The sequence below is a fragment of the Chelmon rostratus genome, chromosome 19 (assembly GCF_017976325.1).
Source record: "Chelmon rostratus isolate fCheRos1 chromosome 19, fCheRos1.pri, whole genome shotgun sequence".
NCBI classification, from domain to species: Eukaryota; Metazoa; Chordata; class Actinopteri; order Chaetodontiformes; family Chaetodontidae; genus Chelmon; species Chelmon rostratus.
Genome location: NC_055676.1, coordinates 16,458,179 through 16,478,347, shown reverse-complemented (window position 1 = coordinate 16,478,347; position 20,169 = coordinate 16,458,179). Strand labels below are relative to the sequence as shown.

Here is a 20,169-nt window from a genome sequence, read left to right as displayed (position 1 = left end):
GCATAAAATCTGCTCTTTTAAAGCTGCACCTACATGCAATTTATCACAGCGGCTGCAGCTCTGAAACAAATGACACAAATCTATACAGAAAGTATACAATGCATTCATCACAGAGAGCAGCAAATGACATTTATGGGAGGATAATTAAAAGGAGCCTGGCCTCATTACCATCTTCTCTCAAATGGCATTTAGTTGTAGGACAGACATTGAGGAGTGAGGAGCGGGAATGTGACCGGCTGCAGGACTCTAGTCTGTGAAAGAGCTGTGTTGGAGCACAGCCGTCGGCTGATGACTGTACACGACCGTTTCCTGTTATGTGACGTGATTTGATCTGATGTGATGTGTGAGGCGGAGGATTGCGGTGGGAATGTGTCATGTCTATGTGTTTGTGTGTGTATGTGTGTGTGTATCCGGATATTTCTATACACTGTAGCCTCGAGGTGGCATATGGCAGCTTGGTAGCATGACCAATCTTTCCCATTCCTAAAAGACACGGTGTTTTTACAATCCGCCAATACCATGTATGGGTTCCATGTAGTGAAGACAAATAATGGAAATAATGACCATGAGTGATGTCTTCAAGTGTTTGAAGACATCAAATCAAAACTAATAAGTAACTTCCAAGCAAAACACTCACACACACAAAAAGTTCAACATCCTTGATGGTGTAGTTACACAGCCCAGGACTTGTTTAAGCTTTGGAGCAGGTGTTAGTTAGCCCAGAATCTGTATCTGCTGCAGCACAGCTGTTTTTTTATATTCAACATCCCAACAAGAAGAAGTTGTCACACTGGACAAAGCACACAAAGGTCTGGTTTCACTTGAAGGTATGTTGAGGACACTGAGGGGCACCTGGAGACGCACATGTCATTTATCAAGCTGAGGCAGCTATCTGAGGTGCGGCTTGTGTGTCCTGTGTGATGTTTTCCTTTTCTTTATGCATATGCATTGGATAAATGGCCCACAGAGCTGTGCAGAGAGTATGGAGGTTAATGAAGACACAGATTGATATGCAGGTTTGAGTGGAATTTCTCCACCTTTAAAGAGAAAGTGCAAATGTTTCGGTGATTAACTTGGTGCCCGGTGCGCAGTGTGATTCCAGCGTGGCATCTCGATGTGCATTTTGGACACAGTAACGTGGGAGTTGAGGGAGAAACCAGTCATATATCACCGCCACCTACATCCTCCATACATCTCCGATCTGAGCTTCTGCTGGAGCAGCTGCTTTGTCTGGGTCTCCTGTCTCAGCTTTATTGCTTCTCTACAGTTTGAAAAACTCCACCACGAAACTTGCACCTAGTAAGCTCAATGCAGCCAGAATGTGGGCAGAGCTTCTGTTGTGTAGTCTGCTGACTTTATTAAATTAAAAAGCTTATGAGATAAAACGTGCAGCGCATGTCTGGCCTGTGCTTTCAGCTACATAAACGTGGCCCTGAATCTTAGACCAGGAATTAAACAACAGTAACAAAAGTAAAGGAACATAATACAAAGAAATTAAGCAACAGCTTGGCTAATATCAGTAAACACAAGGCCTGTGCAGAAACTAGTGACTAATATCCACAATTGCACACATTGAATTTGTCACAAAAGCATGAAGAGAAGCAAATTTGCTGTCCAGTGCTACCAAGCACTATGGAAGAGTGAATTCACTGTTCCTTCTTCACTCTTGAATTTTTCATCAGCATTCAAGCTCCATAGCGATGTTTGTTCATGTTTTATGCCGTTTGGTTGAGCAAGTCTTAAAACAGCAACTCACTGTGTGGAAAAAGCTAACAAATGTTCGTTCTTTGCATCTTCTTATTCGGGTTTGGCTTTCTGGCAGGATACTTTGCGAATGCCGTTATTTTAGATCCAAATCAGATTGTATTCCACGTTGGACTGGCATGCAAACGGATGATAGCTATGGATGAGTTGTGCTGTTGCTGTGCAGGGTTTTTGCAGCATGCTGGTGGTCACTGGCATGAGCAGATTTGGGAACCCCACCCTGTGTTTAGTACTGCAGAGCATGACCGAGCCGGCTGTTGGAGGTGAAGCAGACTTTTGTTGTCTTTTCTGTGGGAGTTGCAGCCTGCGGGGGGCTAAAGAGCTCTGTCACGTGTCTTTATGTGTGACAATCTGCCTGTCACACATTTGACATGTTGTGAGGAGGGGGGTGGCTTTCCCTGCTCAAGAGGCACCCATATTGTCAGAACAGTACTGACCAACGCTATTGTTAAACATGCTGGTCAAGAGTGCATCATTCTGTCGATGCAAATTACAAGATATATTAAAAATGTAGGAAATGCGCTTTCTAATCTTTATATTGTGCTTCATTGAATAGATTAAAAAACATGATCTCCCTCCATCTCCATTTCTCTCCCTGTCACACACACACCTGCACACAAACAAGCACCTAAAGTCCCACACGACAGCCTAATGGACTCCTCCAGTCCAATTTTGTCTAGCAGACAAAAAAAATGAAGGACAATGCTTTTTCCCCTCTCATGCTGTCTGTGTTCTTGTCCTCTCTGTTTTAAGACACGGCTCTCTGACAATGAACATAATGTGCTTTGAATCGTGTTCTTGCTCAGCTCACTGAGGGAAGCTCACTCTTGGCCCACGGGGTGGAAAATCCCAGGCTCCACTGCCTGAAAGAAAGACTTTTTCTCCTTGTCCCCTGTAGATTTAACCCATTTTCCCTTGCCAAGTCACTCAGTGCTCCTTCTGTTGCTAGTTGGTCTTGTTAACTGCGGTAGAGAGTGTTAATTGCTTGACCATATGGTTTAGAGTACAGAGTTAATTGTCAGTCCCACAGTGTTAAAGTAGAGAGAAAATATCGCTTTTAACACACTGATTACAGCACCACTGCAAGGCTTTATTCCTCTGTTTTATTGAATTAGAGACTGGATCTAAAAAGAGAAACATCACTATAAATACAAGGTTATTATAATGAGTATGTCAACAATAATGACTGCACAGGTCCTCCAAACCACAGCATGACTTAAAGTGCGGTTAAATTAATAAAAGTATGGTCTGAGGTAGTGTGCAGGAGGAATATTAGATGCAGCACACATGCATTAAACGACCAAAGTGCGTCTTTTAGGTGCCTCCATATATCGAACAGGGAGGGAGGGGGGGTCTAGAAAGCATTCAAGTGAGAGGAAATATGGGTTAAAAATAGGCTACGCTGTCAGTATCCATGTGTTTCAAACTTAATGAAATAAACAAACAAAACCATATCACAATGTCCAGTGAAAACTATGTACTTCCACTGTAGGCAAATTTGGTTGAAGGATAAATTTATGCTCTTTATTCTTTATTAGTTTTCATGGAGCTTAAAGCAGAGCCGGTTTTCTTAATTTGTGCAAAGTTAACATTTTGGACATACATACATTCACATCAGCCGAATGTAGGAAGACAAATATGAATGATGTGTTTGAAAGTGTTTAAAGCACAGTTTTTTCAACAACATGTGAAGCCATTTGTCACATGTGCAGGCCTATAGCAGCGAAAAGGTCCAACATATGTGTAAACATGTCATGCTGAGTCAGTTGCAAAAATAAAGATAGATCATATCTGTCAAGCGTACATCCATATATACTCACGACTGCTGGCTTCACAGGTCACTTTGTATCATACTGTCACTGTAAGCTGATGTATGACATTTAAAATATTGTATTCTCCTCCACCAGGAGTACCTCTCTCTCTCTCTCTCTCTGTCTTTCTGTCTGCCTCGGCCTTTTCATCTCTTCCTGTCACTGTCAGTCTGTCTCTCAGCTCGGCCCTTTATTTGATGTAAGATATAAACAGACACGTCTGCACAGTAAAGACAGAGAGACAGAAAGGCAGTGACACCGAGAGGCACGGACTGAGAAAAAGAGAAGGAATACTTTGTCTAGACAGGGGGGCGAAATCCCATGTCATATAAAAATAAGAGCATTTTAATCATAAATATTTATAAGACAAGCGGAACCAGGTTTTATTCTATACAAATGAGAGAAGTAAGCAATACATGCAGTGCCCTCAAACTGCTGCCGTGCTATTTGAGCCTGGGGTATAACTGTTTCAGCAGTCAAACAAAATCAACATCTGCTATTTTCCTCCAAACATCTGCTGCTTATTTTTAGCATATTTTGTTTTTTTATCTCATGTCACATTTTGATATTCAGCTATTTTTTTTTTCTGTATTTAACCCGCTCCCGAGTAAGAAAACAGTCAGTGAAAGCAGCCTTGATCTCCTGTCCATCCCCATGGGATATCCCACTGCGAACACAAGTTTCCCCCCCGCATGGTGTGCACAGTACAGTAAGCAGACAGATGACAGATATAGTCTTGGGAGGGTGGCTAAAGTGATAAGTGTGGAGATTAGGCTAATCTTGGTTATTTTTGTCCACTGGGCTGTTGTTGTTGGTGGTTGCTGTGTGTGTAGGAGGTATGTGCTGGTGGCGGTGTGTGGGTGGAGGGTTCACTCCGATGCACTGGTGATCCCCTGCAGTTAGCTGAGAAAAGCTCTTATGATCTACAGACTCTGCATACTTGACTGACTGATTCTCCATGAGCCACATGATGATCCCTTGTTATTTAGAGGGGGGTAACACCACTCATGGCAGACATCCCATAATGATGTCTTGTGCAAAATAATTAATTAGTAACTAGTGAAGCATTTAGGGTTCTTCTACTCTCACTTCCCCAGAGTTAATGTCATATAGTGGATGGATTTGCCGAAGCAACCTCCATCCATCCGTCATGATGACAGCTAGGCTCATCTACTGAAGCCTCGCTGTTAATATGAATGGAAACACAACATTTCATATTCGCTGTTGTCTCACATAGGGGCGATGAACTATTATTACACCACAGCGGAGTATTATTATGGATGTCCATTTGTGACTGCAGCACAGATTAGATTATGTAGCATATCAAGTGTGGTTGCTCATGTTGCTACAGCTAACATAGTCAGAGGTATGTGAGACTAGATAATGTGTTGCGGCTCCACTCTGAGTTATATGATTATAATATCACACTGGCCCCATAGGACAGCACTATTGTAAGGGTATGTAGCACTTATTGTTTTGCTGTTTAGGCCTACAGTGTGTATCTTCTTTCCACATCATACTAATATGAATCATGACTAGAGCCATCATAAGTCACAGGTTCCGAATCTGGGGGTCCTGAATCCCACTAGGGGTCTCCAAAGCTTCACAGGGGGTTGTGAGGCCTTCTTGATTTCAACGGGTGTAGGAAAACGTTTTAAAAACACAAAATCTACAATTATCCTATATCTCAGCATTTCATTCATTTCTGTGATGAATGTTAAATTAAATTGTCATTTTTGAAGCCTCTACACAGCCTCATCCTGCAGCTAAAACAAAGAGCCAACAGAACAATTTTCCAAACACGAGGAAGAAAAAAATGCTGAATTTGTCAAAAAAAGAAGCCTATGAAGAATGTATGATTGTTAACATTTTAAGAAATACATGATACATACAAAAAATCGCATAAAAGGTCACTAAAAAGATCAGGAAAACTCATCTTTGATGCAAAATTCAAAGGAAATAATCTCGAAATTCATCCAAATCACTTAATTTACACAAACTTCCTACAGTTAATGAGTTCACTATTTGAGTTAAAAGGTTGGGAATAACTGTCGGAAGTGAGAGCTTGAGGCCATAGCGGAAAGGGTGTGTCCTCTTTGCAGGCGGCGGTAGGAATGGTCCATCTTGCTGATGTATACATGAGCACAGCAGGGTCACCCTGTGCAATCCAGTCAAATCCCTCCTGCTCTCACATGGGCGCTAATCTTCCCTGACTGCCTTCTTAGCCCAACCACAGCTACACCCTTCTTCTCCTTCACTCCTCCATGACACTTGCAAAAACTGCACCTCGCTTGGCTTCCTGCAGTAAATTCTCTGTATTTGTGAATTAAACACGGTTAAAATTCAAATAATAGATGCCTGCAAGTCGTACAAAGATGTCAATTTTCATGCTAATTAAAGCTGTCAAACAGTTCAGTTTATATCAGGAAACACTGAAATCTTTACATTAAAGGAAAAGTTCAACTTTTCTAATTTGCTGAGGGTTAGATTGAAGATTGATACCACGGTTACATCTGTACGTTAAGTATAGAGCCACAGCCAGACATCCATTAGCTTAGCTTAGCATTAAGACTGGAAGCAGGGGGTAACAGCTAGCCTGACTGGTTTGATACATAAACAAACAGAAATGTAAAGATAACAAGTTGTGCTTTAAGTGGAAGTTATGTGATGGAACTATTTTTTGTGACCGAGGTGAGCTTTAGAGGTGCTGGTATGTGTTTTTTGAAGTTTGGAAACCGACTCTAGCTCCAAAGTCTGAATGGATGGGCTTTACTATCGCAACTTTAGTCAGTATTAAATGACAATGTGAAAGCATTGTGGCAGTGTGAAAGAGATCAATTGTAGAGAGAATTATCACTTGACAAGCTCCCTTCTGTGTTAGTGAGCTTTCTGTGAGTTTCAGCTGCTCACTGTCGCTGTGACTTTACTGTTTTGGTTCACTCTCATTGTTCTCATAGTGTCGTTTCCAGAGGCAGCAGGCAGATGTGTTCAGAGGAAAAACCCCACTGTGCACTACCTGCTCAGCACCAAACAGCAGGCAGACACAGGTAGCAAATAGCTGATGAGCATTTAGCAGCTTAAAGGGCCAGATATTTCCCTCAGGAGTTGGTAGAGACCAAAAACAGAGCTAAAAGAGAGTGAATGTTGGACTTATATTCATCAACTAACCAGAAACATGACTCCAATTGAAATATAATGTTGTTTGCTTATAAGTTCACCTCTTCAACTTAGATAGTGATGAAAAATGAAAAAGTTATTGCAGGTTTTATTAAACGAAAAGGCTGGTAATTTCCAATATTGACTCACAATACAAATAAAATATATAGTGTAAGATGTTCATTCTGCATAGCAACGGGAACATATTATCAAAACATATCTAAACCAACTGCAGACCAACGAGACTAACTGAAATCAAACAGAATGATCAGTTTCTGTTTTGTGCCTTGGCTCGATGCCTCTCTGTTTCCTCCCTGTTATCTCTCAGCTTTATCTCTTCCCTCCTTCCCTCCATCACAGACTCACTCACTGACTGAGGACGCTGATTTAATTCCTGGAATGATGTTGTCAAACTGTCATCCTGAAACAGACTTGCATAACCAGACAATTGGAGGGAAAATGGGTCATGTGGGAAAACAGTTGTTTTTGAGCCTACTGGCATGGTTTTTTGAACAGTACGTCCACGCGCACCGAATTCTTTTGTTTTCTCAGCGGTCGCCTCGGTGCACCCGTGAGCAATCCGTGCACACGCGGCGCTCTCTGAGCTATAAGTGCGACTTGTTTTTGGAGATGTCAGTCATGTGGACATGTTTCCTTAGAGCTGAGTCGGTGTTGTTGTTTTGTTGCCGCTGCTCAGGTTACAGGTACAAATCAATAGAACATTCATCCTCCTCCTCATCCATAAATACATTTACTTGTTCCCCTGACGCACGGAGCCTTTCCTCACACACAGCAGACTTTAATAAGCCTTAAAAGAAATTATGAAAATAATGTGCATACATTAGCTGCATACATTAATCCCTATGGAATAACGTAAACACAAGGATGTTATTATAGCCAAAAAGACGGCTTAGCACACTGTGTGGGCCAGAGTATATAAGCACTGATAGAAGAGGTGCAGGACTCTTATATAACATTTCAAGTTAATGTTCACCATCCTCAAGTTTTTAACAACACAGTATCCTCACAGAATCCACCAATGAAGTCCACGCAGAAAGCATCATAAATGTGACCCCTGTGGCTGTGTGAGCTTCTGCCCCAGAGGATGCTGCCTCTGCCAATGCAGCTCTGAATGGTTGAGCACAGATTAAGGCGGAACAGTAGTGTTGAGGTTATCACGCTCACACGACCAAAATAGACGCAGAGCGGGTGAGACAGCGGGCAAGGCAGCTCCGCTCGCGCTACAGCGTGATGTGCTTAGTGGAGGAACAGGAGAATACTGCTGACGGACACAGGAGGGATGGAAAACAGAGCGCAGGAAAGAGCTGCTTGGGCAGAAAAAGTCTTTATTTTAACTGGTGACTGTCGGTTAAATGAACGCATTGATTGATGGTTGGTATGAGCTAATCCAGTTAAGAACAGTATCACCACACCTACCGTCTATTTTTATCCCTGCTGAGGCTACATTCAAACGTTTGCAGATTAGATGTTCTGCAGAACGTACATCAAAGCAACTGCACCCAATTAAAAGCACATAAAAATATAGAAATAGGCCATCATTTGTTAAGACAGACTTTAAAAGAAAGCTAACTGTGAGTAACATTTCAAGGTGTGATTCCCAATTAGTTTAAGCGGTCATTACTACGATTGTATTCCTTGTAGCTAATTGATTGCAGTGCACTGATGCAAATATTTTAGTGTCTTTGCAAAAAATACTGTTGTTTTTCATTAAAGGTTAGCTGTTGATGCAACAGTCAAGCTCAGTCCAACTTCAAATGGGAACAAAACATATAAGATTAAACAATAAATGCACAAAGGATAATAACGAAATCAGTATCAGGAGGAATGACTGTGATTGACATTATTTTGGATCATCTTTAGGTTTCTCAAGTAAATTCAGGCACTGTATTTAAATACAGTTCTGAGGTATTAATCTTATACATGTCCATACTTCTACCCACTACAATCTAGAGGGAAATATTGTACTTTTCACTCCACATTTACTTCTAACACTTCATATTAAGGCACACATTGTAACTAGTTGCTGTTAGCATGCATATTAGTCACATATCACATATATAACTAGTCAATGATAAGTATGTGCCTTATTGCAAAGTGTTGTTGTATATTTTACTGGTATCAATTCTGCACTTTTACTTACTTTAAAGTACTTCCAAGTACTTCTGCTCTGCTGTGCATGTAAAGCAGGGGTGCATGCAGTGAGGAAATAATGACCTTCCTTCCCTGTTACATTAATAGATCACTACTTGTTTTCTGGCTGTGTAAAGATCCCATTGATCACCACCTGCCTTTTAATTAAGTCTGTGGCTACAAATTACTGTTGGGCCTCATTACCTAAATGGACTGCTCGGAGCTGAAGATCCAGAGCTTTTCATGCAGAGAAACAACTCCTTACACAGCTTCAACTCAGCTCGGAGAGGACCAAGTTGCATGTACAACATTGCTGAAAAGACATCCTTTCTTCTCTCCTCTTCTTATGTAGTCTAGTCTATTCTAGTCTGTATTGAGGACAGATCTGCAGACTGGTTATATATACAGTATGCTGCCTGAAGCACTGAAATAATGCCAACTCTATTTATGTTTATTTATTGCTGAACTATTCATATATCAACATGATTACGCATAGGGCATTGCACACATGTGAACTGTAATTACTTCCAGAAAGCTGCTGCTCTATTTCCAGTGTATATAAAATGTTCCATGTTCAGCTTTATCTGCTCAGACATACATTGTCTTCAGGAGTTTTTTCTTGCGTTTTCTTTTTTTAATGGCCAACAACGTATTTGGTATACAGACGAAGAGAGACAGAGGAAGAAAACATGAGACTCTCTAAATCCCAGTGAATTCCCATTACATGATAATATGATTTTTCAAATCCAAGTTCAACTGTAATTTTGTGATTAAGCAAAACCAAGAGAGATCCAAAAGGAGATTTACAAGACGATGTTAAGCGGGAGAATTCCAGATTTTCCTGGAAGCAGTTTTGTCATCCTTCAACGTAATAGCCAGTGGTGGATTTAATCCCCTCAAATTAGTCCCTCGCTAATCCTCACTAACCTCAAACAGAGGTCACTCATGTCCAATTTGAAGATGCATAAAGAACACTTTGTAATTGCGTGTTGAAGGCCCACAGCTTGATGATGAGTAATTCTCCTGCATGCTCTTTTCTCTGCACATCAGATTCAAAAAAAGCCAGCGTACAGTACAAACATCAGCCTGACAGATTTCATACTGTAACACACGGACTCTGACATTAAAAATCTGCGCCTTCCCTGCAGGTTGTGAAGTGATTATTCAGTCGGAATGTAACAATTCTCCATAAGGTGGCATCGAGTCAAATTCTGGTGCCTGCAGTATAATAAATCCCATTTTTACTGTGTGTATTTGTGTATGTAAACACACAACACCTCCCAGGCTGACATCCAAATCCTCATCCGCTGTACTCCACTGTACCGTACTGTTGAATGGATGGGGATGTGCCAAATGTGAATGAGCGTCGCGCTGTTTGGACACGACCAGCGTGCGACCTTGTACTGCTATCACATCACATCTTGGCTCTTTGCGTCCGCTGTATTAGAGGATTATGCTGACCTATGCCCCCGGCCCCGGTCAAATTTAAGCTTGATGCACTTAATTCTAAGCCTATATTTTGCCAATGCCAGCCGAGAGTATTGGCGGTGCTTCTGGCTCTCAGTCAGTGCTACCTATTTCCTGTCGTCATGATGAGAGCATGTACTGGCAGAGAGAGCGCTGTGAAAATGAATTCAGATCTTTCCTGTGGACACGCACGACTCGGTCAACTGCCTTCCTCTCCCATGTGTTTGCAATGTGGTTGACAATTCGTACGTACCCCCCCCCCCCCCCCCCTTTCAACCTGTGACACATGGGCACAAATTCACAAACGCTGCGCCAAGGGAGTAGACGTGTTTGATTATACATGCCAGGCTCCGCTATGGAACTACAACACAAACATGACTGCCGCAGACTCAAATTCAAATCAATACATTGATGAAGGGACAGCAATACAACACATCAGACCACAGAGCTGCAAAAAGAAGCAGGGTCTTGCATGACTGGACACAGTGAAAGCTTCTGCTAGATCCTGCTTTTGCACAGCAGCCTCGCTCACATCTTCTCAGAAACACGCGGATGGAAGAACAGACTCAGACAGTGTGACAGGCTGGGACTGCAACCAATCAGGAGCACAGAATCACCTATTTATTGAAACAAGCAGTTGATTAACTGATTAGTGGACAGAGGAGGAATTAGCAACTATTCTAATAACTGTTTAGTCAGTCAAGTGAAAATGGCAACCATTGGCTCCCAAAGTGTAAAGATTAACTTCCTGTTCTGTTTTCTATCAATGTAAACTGAAAATCTATTGCTTTTGGATGGTTTGAAGGTGTCACTTTGGGTTTTGGGAAATAATTAATCAAGAAAATAATTATCAGATTAAGTGACAATGAAAATTACTGTTAGTTGCAGAGGTTGCAGACGTAGTTTACTGAGCTCCAATGTAACTTCCTCCAGCATGATCACGTTTGTCTGTCGTGAAAGATTTAGTAAAAAGGCTCAAACATGCTGTAGTCAGTGCGGTGGTGCTCTTAATTTTAGATCTGGTTTGATTACCTTTCCTTTACATGTTGAACAAGGCAGTGGCTGGCCTATATTTCTATCCTGTCCATCAACATAATGTGCCGCGCAGACACATGACTGTCTCCTTCTCTGTAGCCTCAGTGCGACTCATAAAGAAATGTTTGGCAGCTGCAGTTGCAGGTGCTAAATCTAGAAAGAGCTTGGATGTATTTAGTATTTTTAACATGCACAGAAAAGTTGCACAAACGCATTATATTCTTTGTATTACTACAAATCAAATTTTTGCATTGCAACATGGAGACGCTGCATCACAGTAAACGTTATCCTGTATAATCCTGTGACCTGACCAGTGATCTACACCTGGAGCCTTTATTATTAAGAACTCCATTAATAGACCCTACCTCGTGGCTACTTGCTGCCATTAACAGACTTTTCAAACCGGTGCCCCTGAAATACAAACCCAAACAAATCCTGCATTTGTGGCAATGAGTTGCTACATTTCCTCTCTGCCCCGCGGTGACTCAGTGTGACCCAAAGGTCGCAGAGGCTTCCCAGCAAAGTGAAACGGTGCCTGGGAATTTGTAAAACCTCTCTACACGCGTCACCTTATCGCTTCTGAAAAGCCTGCACCTCTTTTCTCGTGTTTTTCGATTATGCATTAGTTTAAAGAGGAAAGTGCAGACAAGCAGTCGACCCTTTTCTATTTCTGCCTGGTGTGAATCATTTGCAATTCAAAGTGGGGCCAAAGTGCTATTTCCTGTTTTCCAGTCTTGTTGCAATACCAATAATGTGTACCTTTATTAGTTACCTCTCTTGTCTGTCTTTGTTTTTGTTTGCCCTATTCTCTCTCTGTCTGCTGTTCTCTCCTATTATGTCATCAAGCCAGACACACACAGAGAGAGAGAGAGAGAGGGAGGGAGAGTTCTGCTAAATTAAGGATAAAGATGTAGGCAGCAGAAGAGATACTGGGTGCATTGAGACAGCCATCCTGTAAGCTAGTGGCTAATTTTAGCCTGTCAGGGCAGTGCACTGTATCCCCTTGTGGATGAGTTGAACCATAGAGGGATCTGAGCATCAGCTCAGCCTCTTGTTCTCTCATCTGTTCTGTGTGTGGACACTGTCCTTTGTGCAGAAAGGTTACAGGACAGTCACAATAGACCGGAGGGAGGAGGGATGTGGATTCAAAGAGCCTTTAAAACACCTGGGGTTTGGGGGCGGGGGATGGCAGATTTTGCATACAGATGGCAAAACTGGTCCAGAATTATGGCAGAATACATGTCAGCACAGCAAGTCCATGCTCAGGCTCCTTTTTTCTTCTGATTGCACTCTATGAGAAGAGGCAGTAAGTAGCCTTTGCAATTTGGTCAAAAGCGTTCAGTGTTTTTCCAAATCCTGAAGTGAACTAGTCAGAAAACGCAAAAATAGAACTGAGGAGAAAACATCCAAAATAAAGGCTGCACCTGGAGTGAAATATTATGCGAGTGTGTGTGTAATTGAATGTAACGTAAACATTGTGTGACTTCAACCCTGTATACGTGTCTTTTATAATGAGGCATCATTTACAACTTTGAAACTCTGTTTAAGCTTTTATCACCAGTGTCGAAAAACGTAGCTGAAACAAAAAGTTAATCATGTCTCACTTTGTTTCACCTCATGGGTCCCAATTACGATTTCATTACTTCTTGATAAGTAGAACGGGCAGTTTACAGAGAATGGAAAGCCATCAACTTAAAAATAGATCATAATTACCTGAAATCTCTTTCACACAAAAAGGGGCAGGTTTATTATGCAAAACCAACCAATCAGCAATCACCAATTTATTTTTTTTTCCATATTTAACTTTTTTAGATGGAAAAACTGAGCTTCAGTGTGAGAGCGATTATGGAATAACTAACCTGGAAAGAAGTAATGGGTTTCTCATGCTAATGAGAAACTCTGAATTAGTGGCACAGCCAACCGGCCGTGAGTCAATTCTCCTCGCCCAGATCCCGTGTAAATGAAACTGCTTCACATTGCACACAAGCTTACTCACCCTGCTGATGACTTTCTATTCTGAAACTTCCTGCTCTGATTAAATAGCCACACCGGCGGTAACACTTGCCCCCCAGCTGATGGCATTTAAGCACACGTAGCGGGTCATTATTCCAGAGGTCTGCGCTCTTGCTATCATTCAGCGCTCCACTCACCTCTCTCGCTCTGCGTTACCTACTCTGTGCTGTATGTGTATTTCCTCCAGCGGTCAGTTTGTTTTGGAGAGCAGCCATGTTGAATTATGCAGCTCAACATCTGTGAGACGCGCACACACGCGCAAGCGCACACACACATGCAGGCGGCAGACCAAATTCTCTGGTGGCCACACCATGCCCTCCGCTTCAAAGGTGACTTTGTACTTTTGTGAACGTTTTAAGTATCTTTTTAATCTTTTATTTTTGTGTGTATCTTTTTGTGCCTCTGAAATACCAACGCATGTGATGTCTCACAGACACAGCGGATCTGAATGTGAACCCCTGTCTGCGCTGACCGTCTGAGTTCATGACATGATGAGTCTGAATCTGATGTGTGATGAAAAGTGGAGCGTACATTTTCATACTGAAGAGGTCTAACCGAGGTCTCTCTGTGTCTCTCTTCGCCCCTCTTTCTCTTTGGCAGATTTTCCACATGACCTATGACCTGGCCAGTGCAGTGGTAAGAATATTTAATTTAATAGGGATGATGCTGCTTCTGTGTCACTGGGATGGCTGTCTCCAGTATCTGGTGCCTCTCCTCCAAGACTTCCCCCCTGACTGCTGGGTGTCCCTAAACGGTATGGTTGTAAGTATTACACACTCTTCTCTTTTGTTTGTTATTTTGGCATTTGGTATATAGTCTATATAAGCTGCATATGCAGTGTGTGTCCGTACCACTGGATATACTCTTCCAATTGACCGCTTGCTAAGCCCTGGAAGCCCCCTATAGATACTCTTATGATGCCCGTCAAGATTTCCAGTCTCACTCTCAGTGTTAAATGTTAACGCCGGCAGATTTAGCGCTCTAACAATCTTTCAATCTATGAAGCAATCATACCTTGATTTCAGACAAAGGCGGGCTTCTCGTTTCTTGGGGGCAGTGGTCGATTTGGACGGCTGAAGGAACCTCACCTGTGGCTGGCTAGCAAATTCAGCGAACGTTGCCATGCACACTGCTTCAGCATGCAATGAATTCCACAGCTTGACAAACCTGCCGTACCCAGCTCCTAAGCTCTGTTGTGGACAGTTGAGGGGAGGGTTTAGCCAACGGTCAGTTCATATTTATACTTGATAGTAGTGTGCTTGAGTTACTGTGGAATATTTGAAGAAAATCATTAAAAAATGTGCGACACAACTTATGGCATAACTGTCCAGAGCCAACGTTTGATGAGATAGTGAAGAAGCAGCACTTTTTTTTTTTCGCTCTACACACATTGAAAAAGGTATTAAATCAGGAAAACTGAAAGAAATGTGGACAAATGAAACAGATTTGTGTGTGTCTGTGTGTATTCCTGCATCACATGACCCATAAAGGTCATAACCCCTCTCAGAGTCTCATCATTGCAGGTTTCATAATCAGTCTCAGAGACCCCTGCTTCAGACCTCATGTTGTCTGTTGAAGCACCATTTTTCTGCTGCATCACTGTACACATAATACTCTCTCTCTCACACACACACACACACATTCACACCACACACACACACAGGACAACGACATGGCTTTCAGTTTTGTATGAAAGAAAAAAGAAAGACAGCCCACTCCACTGTCTTTTCTCACCACTGTGCTGCTCGCAGCTATGGTGGTGAAAGCTTGCGAGGTCGGTTTAACCATGGACCCGATTCTGTTACCGCTTTCTCTACCACCGGCCAGCGTGAACACCACTTTGGGCTGACAGCGCTGTCACAAGCGATGCAGGGAACGCACTCCGCAGTGGACTTTGATTAGAGCACACACTTTTTTATTTCTCTCACAGTGTGAACATCATGTGATGGTGCTGTTAGATCCCGGTGAGGGCACTAAATGCAAATCTTGCAGGTACAAACGATGTTCAGTCTGGGGAGGCCGCTCTGCACAGGGACTGTGGTGTTATTGGGCAGAGACCATGAATATTATTTCTCATAATTACAGGTGTGTTGATAAAAGCTCTGCAGATATAATGAGTATTCTTGAAAACATTAACATATCCAGAGATAAAAAGCAGGAACCTCTAACTCATAAATAAATGATAGAAAGTAGCTGTTCACGTTGAGTGGGCTTGTACTCTCTTGGGCTTTTGTTTTGATATAGTATGGATTTAGCCTTGAGTCTATCCATAAACAAGAGTGGCAGGCACATTTCATCAGGGACGTTGTTGTAGGTACATTATTGCGCTGCAAATCTACAATGACACATAGTTTAACCACAGATCACTACAGCACATGCATAACACTTGTATTCTAACAGTGATGTGCTGCATTTTATGCTTTTTTGTATGACAGTGAAGTAGGCACATTAAAAACAGTTTTTCTTCTTCTTTTAATGTTTTGGCCTCTACTTCACCTAAAGGCAGTTCCATACAGAAGCTTAGTTTGAGGTGTGAATCTGTCCCCCGTCTGTCTGCGCTTTTTATTCCACTGTGTTTTTCCATGTCTTTCCATCTCGCTCTCTTTCTGTGAGTCGGGGTCAAACGGACTCTAGCTGCTCCTCTCCGAGCGATGTGATAGTGTAGAAGTGTGTACGGGCCTCATGGGTAATGCTGATTGTAAATGCTCGCCCAAGGAGCTCTTCTGCCTTCTCATCTCTGAACATTTCTGTACTCCACATGCACACTGACTGCTCAGAGGCATCAGACTGGAGGTGCAAATGTCAGCTTTCCTCAACATCACAACTCTGCATCCCGCTCTTATTTGTACTTTGAGGCAAGGAGTTGCCCAAGTGAGCCCAGTACCAAGTAGCATGTGTTATTCACCCAAACAGACATTATCCATCTCTGTTTGCACCAAAATTAATTTGCAGTGATATAATTTCCCACATAACTGTCACAATTCATCCTTGTGAATGGTTATGTACACAAAACTGGGCAAACAGCTCCGTCACTGACTGCAGCACCACAGATTCTTTCTTTAAATCAACATTGCTCTGGATTCATACCCACAACTCTAAGCTTAATTATAAATGCCTCCTTGAACTTGTGCTGCACGTTGCTCCTCCGCCTGAGAATTAATCAGATATTGTTCTCCTTCTTGCATGCAAATCGATATGGAATGGGAATCTTATTAAAAGGCTAATTTGCTGCTCCCTGTGTGGCAAGATCATTTGCACTGTGGAAATCTATAGCCATAAGTGGGCCTCTGAAACAAAGAGTGAATGTACTGTAGGATACCTGTGTGCTGAAAGCTTATAGGTGAGTTACAATGACTGCTCAATCTCAATTCTCTCTCCTTGGTAAAATGAAACTGTGGAATAATTTGTATTTATTATGTAGAGACAACTTTACAAAGATGTCTCCCAGCTCTTCACAGAGATAAGGTTTCCAGTGACATGTTCTGCCTCCTGTCTGCAGACTAGTACACCTATATATAGAAGCTCACAGAGTGTGTCTGTACAGGAGTCTAAAAAGCACAATAATACTTTCAGATCTCAGCACTTTCACTGGTTTTTGGGACTGGTGGATTAGGATTACCATATATTTCATAAATTGAGTCAATTTTTGTGCTCATGTGTGAAAATACAGATTTTGACAGCAATGAGACTGCTGAAAGGATTACTTGGATCATTAATTCGTCAATTGACAGGAAATTAATGCACATCAATTTTGATAATGTATCTATCGCTGCCATATACATTTTCAACTTCAAATTTATTTATTAATCTAATAGCATGTCCAGCAATTTAACTTGAAAAAAGTCCAAGTATATATGTAATCCAATCTACAAGAGTCAGAAGATCTGTGTAAAATGCCAAAAAACAAACCTAATAAACAGAAAAAACTGCCCTGAAACCATACTTACCAGGTCCAGTGCAGGTATTAAACCAAAAAACTAGACCTTCGTCAGGGCAAATGCTTGAACGCAGGGGATCTCAGTGCTTATAATGACACTAAAGAGACCAAATCTGTGTTTTTTAATTAAGGTCCACATAGGAAATGCAGTTCACAATTGCAAGCTCCAGAAACACATAACTGAGGGTAAATCAATACACAACAGTCTATTTTGTGATGCCTGAATACTTGCAGGCTCCTTTCTCAAGATGCAGTATGCAATTAATCCAAAAACAGTAGCCAAAAGTAATTAGGTAATGGCTAATTAAGATGTATTGGAGGCCAAACCTTTGTATACGGGATTGGTGCTTAGGATGTCAGCTCATGAGCAGCTAACATAGTGTTACTGACTGTGATGTGGTAGAATGAGCAATTTGTGGAATCTCTTCCCTGTGGATCTTTGCAGAAGTGGAGGCCTGTGTGCTGACTGTGGAGCTGGCAAATCCAAAGTGAAAAGCCCTGCCCACACGTGGGATTTCTCTTCTCACACCATCACAATGCATTAGTTCATAAGCTAAGAAATCTTGATAAGATATCTGCCCTTCTGTTTACTGCAGGTATGAAGACATGATGTGACTCTCTGGCTGTCAGGAGAGGGTGAATTTTGTCTTTTAGCTGCGTTTGCTCAGGAACGACTGCTTTACATTCAGATTGCATCATATTTATTTATTTTTTTTGTGCTTGGTACTTTCTGTCTCCAGCTGTGAGGAGAAGAGTGGGGCCAACGAGGACGGCAGATACTGCTGAGTGGTGCAGTACAGGGTGTAGGACTGTTATCTTCATGACTAATGGCCTGAGAGTAGCTTCTTACTCTTTAGAGGCTGCATTTACTTAATCACCAGACAAGATAATGCTGCTGTCGCTGTGTTGGCTCGGGTGAGAGGGTGATGGGGTGTTGCTTTTGTCTGCATGTGCAAAGATACGTGTTTAGGAGCATGGAGGAACATATGCATTTTGTGTTACTGGTCCTGTCCAGGCTCATTTTAAGAGACAGGCAGCGCAGCAGAGGCCTGCTGAGGATTCATGTCTCACAGAGATTTACAGGCAGACCGATACTGCAGGTATAAACAAAAAAGAAAAACAAAGAAGAAGAAAGGCCTGGCTGACCATGCATAACTGCCCTTCAGCATCAGTCACCCCTCCTGGTCTCTTTTATCCCTAGACCACCCACTCCTTTCCCATCTCTTTCTTCCCCAACCCCTGAATGAGTCACGAATCACTTCCAACAGCTGAGCTCAATCCAGAGTTAATGAATAAATCAAACTTTTCTCTCCTCTCTCCTGGCATGCCCCCCAACAAGAGGACACGTTGCTTTCATCTAAGTAAAATGCAAGACTGCTTTTGGCCTGATTTGAACATCTTGTTTTTTTGACTCTCTTGGTTAATTATTTGGTGCAGGGTATGGAGTTGGCGACCGAACTTCCTCCTTTTAAGAGTACCGACGAATGATGTCAGTCACACCAAGTACTGATTCATTTTAAGTCAATCAGTAAACTTTGGTACCGGAGAGCGACTTTGAGATTAGTGTGGGTATACAGAAAAAGAGACAGAGCAAGACTACGTCGTCCCTGCAGCTTGTTCAAGTCGCAGTGAGTCAGGACCATGATGAGCCGAAAGCAGCCGCAAGTCTGGCTGCTTTTTTCAAAACTCAACACAGACAATATTTACTTCTAATGCGAAATTCAACACGTCAAACCTGAGGAAACACCTGGTCAAACACAAAGTGTATTTAAAAGCTGAAAAGCTATGCCTGCTGGGGACAGGGGATGGGTTTGGGAGGGGAGAAGAAGGTAAGGAGGGGTTTAATTTTGTGCAAATGTTCTAAACAATGTTGAAATTGAAAAGTTTGGACTTGTTTTCTAACCCCAATCACATTTTTGTTGTTACAGAGTGAGTAAAATACTGACCAAATGGTACAGAATTCCAGGTACCAGTTCAAGTGTGAACCTTAGCGGGGTATGGTTTGGACGGTTGGCATTTTTGGGTGTATTATTTGGTGCTGAAACAAGTTTGATTGTCACACGTGGAGGCTACCGTCATCTGGAGAGTGCAGCTCCACCCACGAAACAGGTCGCTTCCTTGCTTAGTTTAACCTTTCTGATTGAGGGTGTGCTCATCAGTGAAAGTGGCTGCGGCATGCGTGATTGCACATGATTGGACACCAAAAAGAAAAAGTCACCTCGCTCCTCAGAATGTCATTCCTGCTGCAGACGTTTACTTATTACCCCTCAGAGGACGTAGAGAGAAAGGGCTTCTATCGAGGTGACAGGAGTAAGTTATGCATTATGCGATTAAAAAAATACAGAGGAGTAAACACATCACAAAGCGTAGAATAATTAATCTGTTTGAGAGATCGCCTTATCCACTAGTTCCCAACGTAGGGGTCCCGACCCACTCCAGGGTCACCAAAGCTTCATGAGGGGTTGCTTCTTGATTTTGAGGGGTGTAAGAAAACTTTTTTTTTTGCAAAGTATACAGTATACCTTCCTGTAAACTTAAAGAGAATCTCACATGATGAGACCTGAACACAAGCTATATTCACAGTGGCTTCACTCTCTGCTAAACTTCCTCATCAGTAGAAAAGCAAGCAGCTAAAACAACAAGAGAGTTAATGGAACAGTGGTCAAGTGTCAGGGAGAAGAAAAGACTGAGTTCGACAATAGAAGCCCATGAAATGTGTATGATTGTTAAAAATAAAATAAAAAACATAATACAGACAGAGAATCATATAAAAAGTTCCTAAAAATATCAAGAAAATTCATCTGATGGAATATTCACAGGAAATAATCTGCTCAA

General features: G+C 42.0%; 1 protein-coding gene across 1 annotated transcript in view; it reads left to right on the top strand.

Annotated features, from left to right (window-relative positions):
• LOC121623069 (potassium/sodium hyperpolarization-activated cyclic nucleotide-gated channel 1) overlaps positions 1-20,169 on the top strand; it is a 67,253-nt gene that overhangs the window by 14,851 nt on the left and 32,233 nt on the right. Inside the window, exon 3 of the mRNA XM_041960207.1 lies at positions 13,998-14,159. Coding sequence (XP_041816141.1) covers positions 13,998-14,159 — 162 coding nt within the window. The remainder of the gene's footprint in view (positions 1-13,997; positions 14,160-20,169) is intronic.